Source organism: Sprattus sprattus, assembly GCF_963457725.1.
Source record: "Sprattus sprattus genome assembly, contig: scaffold_113, whole genome shotgun sequence".
NCBI classification, from domain to species: domain Eukaryota; kingdom Metazoa; phylum Chordata; class Actinopteri; order Clupeiformes; family Clupeidae; genus Sprattus; species Sprattus sprattus.
The window spans coordinates 39158-48012 of record NW_027667022.1 but is presented as its reverse complement, the minus strand read 5'-3'; the positions used below and the strand labels follow the sequence as shown (position 1 = coordinate 48012).

Genomic DNA, 8855 nt, shown 5'->3' with positions numbered 1-8855 from the left:
GTTTGCATGTGGGTGCGATCAATTTCTCCAATTACGTTCGGAAAATTGAATTTCATACATATGAATATATGAATTATACGAGTTGAAACAAATATTTCTGTTCGCTGTCTCTGTCTATGTCTTTGCCTTGCAACGTTTTCAGACTCAGTGGAAATGCGCTTGGTTAAGACGTGCTTTTATGAGGCGGAGAATTAGCCTGCAAATCAGAGATGTGCGCTCGCCGGGCAGTTTAGTAAATACCACGCAGTTCATCATTAGGCGCACTCCTCCCATTAAATAGCGCTACACGCCTACGTTACCACCCACGTTTCCGAACCATCCCACCTGTTTGCATGTACACACCCTCAAAGCGTTAATATGCGCTGCGCCAGCTTAGTAAATACCGTTTTTCGTTACGACCGCTATTTTACGCCAGAAAATGGGCGCAATCCTGTTAGTAAATCAGGCCCTCAGAGGCAGATCAGATGGTCTAGTGGTAGAATCCGACAGAACAAAAATCTCCTTCTGCCTAAACACTGGAGAAAGTATTTTGAGTATTTTAAATACAGAATTACTCCACTCTAAAGTATTTTGTTACAAATTACATTTGATTTTTTTATCGGCCCTATCAAATACAAATTACAAAATACTCAAAAGTAAATTAACTAGTATTTCAAATACAAGTAATTGAAATACTGCCTATCTCTGGAAAGGAGATACCCTTTCCAAAAACTTGTAAGGACGGTATAACTAGACTGTGAAAGACCCAGTGGAACACATATATCCGACAAGGCAAAGCTTCGCAGTGTGGGTAGTTTTCCGACTAGCTAACTAACAGCGACCTGGGCTTTTCCCTATCTACAGAGCACAAAAGGTTCAAAATATCAATGCTGAGACCAAACTAAATACTGATATGAGGCGTTATTATTTCCTAGCGTATTTAGTAGCTTATCTGTTCTAGACCAAGAGCACTTCTGTGTTCTAAAAGAATCTCCAGGCTGCACTGCTGAAGTACTTGAGTTCTACCGTGCAGAACAGATTTTATGCTGCTGGAGAATTTGAGTTCTACCGTGCAGAACAGAGTTTATACTGCTGAAGTACTGGAGTTCTACCGTGCAGAACAGAGCTTATGCTGCTGAAGGACTGGAGTTCTACCGTGCAGAACAGAGATTGTACTGCTGAAATACTGGAGTTCTACCGTGCAGAACAGAGATTATACAGCTGAAATACTGGAGTTCTACCGTGCAGAACAGAGATTATACAGCTGAGGAGGTGGAGTTCTACCGTGCAGAACAGAGATTATACTGCTGAGAAGGTGGAGTTCAACTGTGCAGAACAGAGTTTATGCTGCTGAGGAGGTGGAGTTCAACTGTGCAGAACAGAGTTTATGCTGCTGAGGAGGTGGGCGGACCATTATGCAAATACAACCATTGTGGAGATTCTATGAAAAAGGATCAGCACACCAAGACCCATTACATATGTGCTCAGACGTTCATCTGACACTGAGAGACCATGGAAGATTGGTTTTCTACCTGTGTGGTTTCTACCTGTTGTATTTTTACATTTTGGTTTTCTCTCTGGTGTTTTTTTATCTGTTGCTTTTTTATCTGTTGCTTTTCTACCTGTTGGGTTTCTACCCCACCTACCCCGTCTATCCCTACAGGTAACAGTTTACTACTCACTGATGATTTTGGTTCATTAAGAGGACTTGTTTTTGCATAATGCTACACATTTGTTAAAATACAGGTTAGACATTCAGAAGCTTAACACTTCTTTCAAATAACTGTTTTCAACATTTGTCTGTGTGAATAGGTTGAGAGTATGAGGTTTTAGCCATAGACATCTATATCTACGATGTTGAGAATACTGAGTATTATTGCTGTTCCACACATACAAAAAATGTTGTTTTCGATGTTTAATAGATTGTTCCAAAAAAGTAACAACCATGTAGCAAAATCGGAGATTAACCTTGAATGTTGTTCTGTGGTTTAGTTAAACATTAACAATAACTTCTCTCCTTCAAATTCAACCTTATCTTCTAAATGTGCCATTGGAGCAAATCGAACATCAAATCTAAATGACACTGCAACAGCTACTGCAGCAGATAAGCAACCTATAAAAAAAGATATAGCAGCCCATGCACGCATGAGGGAATTGAGATAGAGTGTGTGTGTTGATATCACTGGGATAAATCAGATAAAGTATGTATGTTGATATGATGATTTTTCTTTATAGGTGAACCCCTGAGGATTGTGCTGATTGGAAAGACTGGAGCGGGGAAGAGTGCTTCGGGGAACACCATTCTGGGGAGACACACGTTTAAATCAGAGCTTTCTTCTAATTCTGTCACACAAACTTTTAGTAGAGGGAGTATAGATAGTCCCAGAAAGATTGATGTGATTGATACACCTGGTATTGTAGACACTGAAAGGGATCCAGAGGATGTTAAAGGAGAAATAGAGAAGTACATTAAAGAGTCAAGTCCAGGGCCCCACGCATTCCTGCTGGTGATTGAGCTGGACCGCTTCACTGAGGAGGTGCAGAAAGCAGTCAGGGCCATAAAGGAGCTCTTTGGGGAAAAGGCTGCAGACTACATGATCGTGCTGTTCACTCATGGTGATAAACTTGAGGATAGGACTATCAATGATTTTGTGCGTGAGGGTGACCACAGACTGAGGGAAGCGATACAGAGCTGTGGTGGAGGATTCCATGCATTTAACAACTGCAGCACTGACCGCACTCAGGTTGCTGAGCTGGTAAAGAAAATAGATGAGATGATGGCAGTAAATGGGGGAGGTAACTTCACAGAGGAGATGGTGAGAGAAAGACAGCTCACCTGTAAATCACCTGAGTTAGACACTCGTCTTACTCACTCAATTCACCTGACAGAGGTGGAAGGCTATCAAAAGGTTCTTCAGAAGGACAAGAGACTGAAGATACATTATTCATAGATGATTTAAACAAATGTTTTTCATTGTACTTTGTAGATTGTTTTGTTGTATGAGTGTATGTGTGTTTAAATAATTTGTTCAGGATAACTTGGTGTTTTGGTATCCAAATGTTCCAATGAGCTAATGATGGCTGAGATATCTTTAAGTGATTATAGTTTGCTTGTTTGACACAAGTGTTTCATATGGAACTAAAACTTAATTCTCTATTTAGAATTACTTGAATCTTTTTCTATGTTATGCATTTTCTTCCATGTATATTAAACAAATTCTTTAAAAACATAATGACTGTACTGGATGTGGTACTGAGAGAAAAATCTCAGCGCCACTTCTCACTGTCAATAGAATGCAGTCTACAGAGTATAAAGAGAGATACAGTCTATGTTGCTTTGGCACTTTTTCTTATCAATGGTCTTGTCAAAGAAGTTGTATTAAATTCTATGTTTGTACATGTCTGTAGTTTGTATTTGCTGTGTTTCCTCAGTCTTCCTACTCTCTCTTTTTAGGAGTTCAACTGTTGGAATCTCTTTCCATGGTGCTTTCTGGTGACTGTCTTTTCATTACTGGAGCAATGTCATCTATAATATTTAGAAATTTAAAATTATATTTATTCAGCTTTTCATCCACAGAGTCTCACAGTTGACTCAAGGTCTTTGAAAGTGTCTGCTCAAAGAGAACACTCATGTGATCCTTTACGACTTTCTTTCTTACAGTCATAAACCTATTCTGAACGTGTGGGGACACATAGATGTCTAAGAACACAGAAATGATCATATGAGGCCAATTTCTTGATGGTTGTAGAGTTACTGAGACCGTTTATGATGCCAAGGTCCGGGGTATGATTTGTACGTGCTGTGCTAGGGTAAAAACGGTAACAAGTGCATTTAATTCCTCAGGGTAACTTTTCTGGATTATCTACTTGTAAACTGATCAATTTATATAATAAAACAATCAAAATAATAATAATATCATAAAATACAAAATAAAAAATCATATAAATATAGACACCTCTGTGGGACTTAGCACTTCTGCATGTTAACTCTCGGAGTTGTCTGTGAGTCTCCTCTGGGAGTTTCTTAGTCTCTGTGATAGCTTCAACTTATATAATTAAACCTTGTAAAATCAATAATAAATACTAAAAAGTACAAAATAAAAATCATATATATATATATAGACGCCTCTCTGAGTTGTCTGTGAGTCTCTTCTGTGAGTTTGCTAGTCTCTGTGATAGTTGGGCCTGATCCTGGAGGTAGAGAGTCGGGGTTAACATGGTGGGGGGGTGAAAGTAAGGAATGAACATGGGGGGAGTAGGGAATGAAGGGGAGGTGGAGTGGGGGTGGTTTGGGGGCTGGACCCTTGGGAGAGAAGGGTCTGAATTGGGAGAGAGTGGGGAATGAGTACAAAGATAACAAGAGTCTCATTACAGTGCAGCATGTACACTTGACCTGATGGCAGGGGCGGACCGGACGGACAGGCAAACCGGGCAGTTGCCCAGGGCCTCGGCCACCAGGGGGGCCTTGTCGTATTTCCGATTTTTTATTTTTTTTTTGCTAATTAAAATAAATCACTTGGCATTGCAAAAATAATGACAATTCATAATAAGCATGAAACACGATTATTTTCTTTTCAGTATCAGCTTAAAATGTATCTTAATTCCATCATGGAACAAATTATTCCAGGGCACGTGACTTTTCTGTCACTGACAATTTTTTGTGTGGTGACGTGTGTGGTCGCAAAGTTACGCGTGAAACGTCTTTTAAGTGGCGAGAAAAGAAAGAGGAAAGGGCAGGATGAGAAGTTCAGGGAGAAATTACCTAAGGTAACACACAATTTCCTACCAAGGAATTCGTCCGTGGAAGTGGAAGAAATATCTGATAATGTGTCGAGTTCATCTGATAATGTTTCAAGTGCGGCTAAGTCAAGTTTAGCGATTGCTAACAGCAGCAGCAGACAATGAGCTTAGTGACACCAACGAGCTCTGCCTGCTTTGCTTCTACAAACGGTGAGCCATCATGTACCACAGCTGCCCATATCCGAGACACTGTCACACCCGCACTGACGACGACACGCATGATACTGCCATGGTCATGAACACAGCTCAAGCACAGCTGGCTGATAACGACAGCGGTGATATCAACAATGTGAGTACATCAATGTTGGAGATACAGTGATTAGTGAAGACCCCCATGGCGTGACAAATTAACAGATAGAGAGAGAATTGAAATGGTTAAAACAGTACCTGTACATATTTGGAAGTTTCAGTTGAAAGCTTTCAGAAACAGAACTATAAAGCATTAATCAAATGTAACAAGTAACATTGTTTTGATTAAGCAATAAAAACGTTACACTACTAAAACACTGCACTCAAAACCTCATAATTAAAATAATTTACAATTGTTTAATTGTTAAAGTCATATACTCACAATAAATGTCAGTTCCAAATAACATTAAAACGATTTTTTTGTTCAACATTGTTCTTTGCCCAGGGCCTCCAATTTGCTCAAACCGCCCCTGCCTGATGGGAAGGGTAATGTTTTACAGGGCTGTGCCTCAGGCACATGACTGCACTCACTTCACGGCCTTTAACATTACATTGACTTTGGGAATACTTCCCTACCTGAATACTCCTTCTATTCTCTGCATTTCCACTGAGTGGCCGGCTAGCTGCTCGTGCAATAGCTTCTCATGCTAGCTCTGTCTGCTGCCTGACATGTAATATGTTAAGTGATGAGAATTGGCATTTGAGAGAACAAGTGCCTTGAAATTGGGGCAGGTGTCAGTGAAGCACAGCTGCAAGCCAGTTCAAAGACACCATTATGATGTCACAAAGCTGCAGGTGCCAGTGAAGCACAGCTGCAAGCCAGTTCAAAGACACCATTATGATGTCACAAAGCCACAGAGTTCTGCCATGCAAGTCTATGGGGAAAAAAGGTGATAAAAAAGAGGAATAAAAAAAGAGTGGCAAGGACTACCGCAACGGAAAGATATAGCAGGTTGCACCGGTTAGGGCCGGACGTTTCGGTGTTTGAACGGCGTCTCTATCTCAATCGGGCGAGGCCTGATGCGTCGCAAGAAAAACACGGCAGAAAGGAGAATAAGAAAACTTAAGAAGAACAATAGTGTGCTGTGGAGTGGAGCAAGCACACTAATTTAGATTGTGGCACACGTGTGGCATACAATATGAAGCAAAAGGCACAACTGAAACAAATAACAGCAACAAAACATGCTGCTAAATGAACAAAACTTTGTTCTTGCCGATTGCATTGATACATCCATCAGCTCTAAAACAAATAGACGGTTTGACTCACAGAAAGTGTCTTTCAGCCTGGTGTCGCCCTCACACATCTTCTCAAAGTTCGCACATCCCACAGACCTTTATGCACAATATCAGCCTCTCCAGTACATAACGATTCTCCTCCGTCTGTTTGTTGTGTTCAAAAATGTTCTGCTGATATGCACTATCTAGCTGTGCCATAATGTTGACCTGCCCTAATTTCAGCCAGATGCTCCAGGTCTTTGAATCCATCCGTTGTCCGAACTGAGTCTGCATTAGTACCAATTCCAAGAAGACGGCATGGGAAACAGAACAGTGGTCGTTTTGATGTGCCAGCAGTTAGTCATGTCTTTCTGTCATACCATTCCTACTGAAAGTTCAAGTTGTCTTCTTACCAGGCAGCAGTCTAACTGGCCCAAAACATTTAAATCCCGCTTTCTGTGCCCCACCTGCCCCCAATGTAGAAACGCCACTGCCTGTAACAAAATAGGCTATTGGCAAGTCTGTAGGCTATTGGCAGGGATATTAGGACATTTGAATAACTAATCGTCTCCTCAATGTAGACCATATTAGCTCATTATGGCTAACAGGTGAAACATATGCAGTGGATGCGGCTACATTAAACGCTGAAACCCAGTCAGTAAATGTAATTACTTTAACCAACGCCACTCAACCTATTAGCAAACCTGCCGTAACACTGCAGGTTGAATTTCAAGACAAATGGGTCAAGGCAAAGTGAGGACGTAGTCGAAATTATAACACGGGTAGATGAAATCAAGCATTCTGAGAGTGAGTTCCGGGGTGTGCCTTAATCAGCGATATAGTAACTGTACGACCAGTTTACATCTACCTGAGCGTTCCATATCAGTGCGCACTCAAAACAAAAAAATCGAACCAAGACGGCGGCGTGTTGGAAGCCTGTTAGTGGGATATGTTTCATGTGAATTAAGCTATCTACAAGACTTTGTATATGTCTACATTGACTCGGTTGGTTGTTAATGTGCTACACGAATGTTGTAGAGTATTGTAGGTCTTGACTTAAGCTCTCGAATATTAGTTGTAGGTTGTTGCTAACGCTTAGACGAAAAAATCCATTGAAACACATAGTTGCTAGCTAGCCTCGCTGCTAATAAGTATAACGTAGCTCTCACACGCGAGTTAGTGGCGATATCCAAATCAATACAAACAAATATTAACAAAGTTGAAAGTGTCCCATTGTAGTTTTTGTTATTTTAATGGCAACTTTATAAAATGAGCAATGTGAATGAATAAAATGGTGCGAGATCAATGTCGATCTCCTAGCTTAAAATCAACAAACTTGGTTCTAGGCCGACAGACGTGACGTTCCTTCCCAATGCTGTTTGTCTGTTGCATAGCAACAGCCACACAAAGGGGGACTATTTTCTCTAGGCTAATGAAATGCGATACACAATGTTTGGTGGCTAGAACTTTTTTGTGCTGAAAGGCAGCTTACTGTTTATAATTTAATTTTACTTAATATTTATAAAGTCGCTGGCAACCGTGTTTTTAAAGCAATAAGGTACTCGAGTCAGTACTGGGCCTAACAACACCCTCAAACAAGTACATTATTGACGATACTGTACTGCCTCTCGAACCTTATTGCTTTATAAATCTATGTCCTTCTTTTCTAGATTCTAAAAACAATTCTACACCCAGATACTCCAAAATTATTATTCGCACTGGCTCAAACTTTGTCCGCTGACGGCAATCGGAAATCACCAAGTTAAATTTCATGTCAGTGCTTACTCTTGCCAAACAAATTTAAGACTCGGCGGTGTGTTCTGGTCCCATAGCCATTTGCCGTAACCGTGGTGATGAGATGTATAGAAGATTATCATCACTCAAACACTGGCAGTCAGAATGGGGCCCATGTAATGATGGAGGCTTCATCAGCAATTGGCCAACATTCTCGAGGAGACATGGGCTGCTGGAGAGAGATGGAATCCACCCCTCATGTGAGTCTCCTTTAAGAGATCTAACACATCACCTGGCCAAGGCTGATAATCCACCCCTCACGTGAGTCTCCATTGAAAAATGTGCTTCCTGTTGGCCATGTTTAGCTGAAGGTGTGGAACAGAGGGGCCATGCGGAGCCTGCTTGTGTGAGTGGACTATGGAGCACATACACAAGGGAGAGAGAGGGAGGGAGGAGTGGGAGAGAGAAAGGGAGAGAGAGGGGGCAATGGAGAGAAAGAGAGAGCACGAGAATGAGCACTGGACTACTGCCCTATACTAACCTCTGCTGCCCCAATAGAATCATTGCCCACACTTAGTCACATACAAATGGTATTTTTACCCAGAGCATCTAAGCACACTGTAAACCACACTGATGGAGGTATTAGACAGGGAAATCTGAAAAAGATAACAATTATATCTGTACAAAACGCTACCAGAACAAACTTTAAGTTGGGCCTTGTTACCATATGCTCCTTAACATGAAAAGCTGCAATTGTAAATAAGTTGATCACAGTCAACCATATTAAATACTTTAAATAATGAAACATGGTATTAGTGTATGTGCAAAAGTAAGTGAACCCCCAGCTGCATTGGTAAAGTCAAGTAGGTAACAGATTCGGTGAAACACATTTGGGTGCTTAATCAATTAAGCAAACCAATCAAATGAGACATCCTTAG

At 40.9% G+C, this 8855-nt stretch overlaps 1 protein-coding gene across 1 annotated transcript; it reads left to right on the top strand.

Annotated features, from left to right (window-relative positions):
- Positions 1–2210: 2210 nt before the first annotated feature.
- Positions 2211–2930, top strand: LOC308382506 (GTPase IMAP family member 9-like; the record flags this gene model as incomplete). The annotated part of the gene is made up of 1 exon (XM_080860913.1): positions 2211–2930. A coding segment is annotated over one exon (720 nt), but the record flags the coding sequence as incomplete, so codon positions are not given.
- Positions 2931–8855: the final 5925 nt, after the last annotated feature.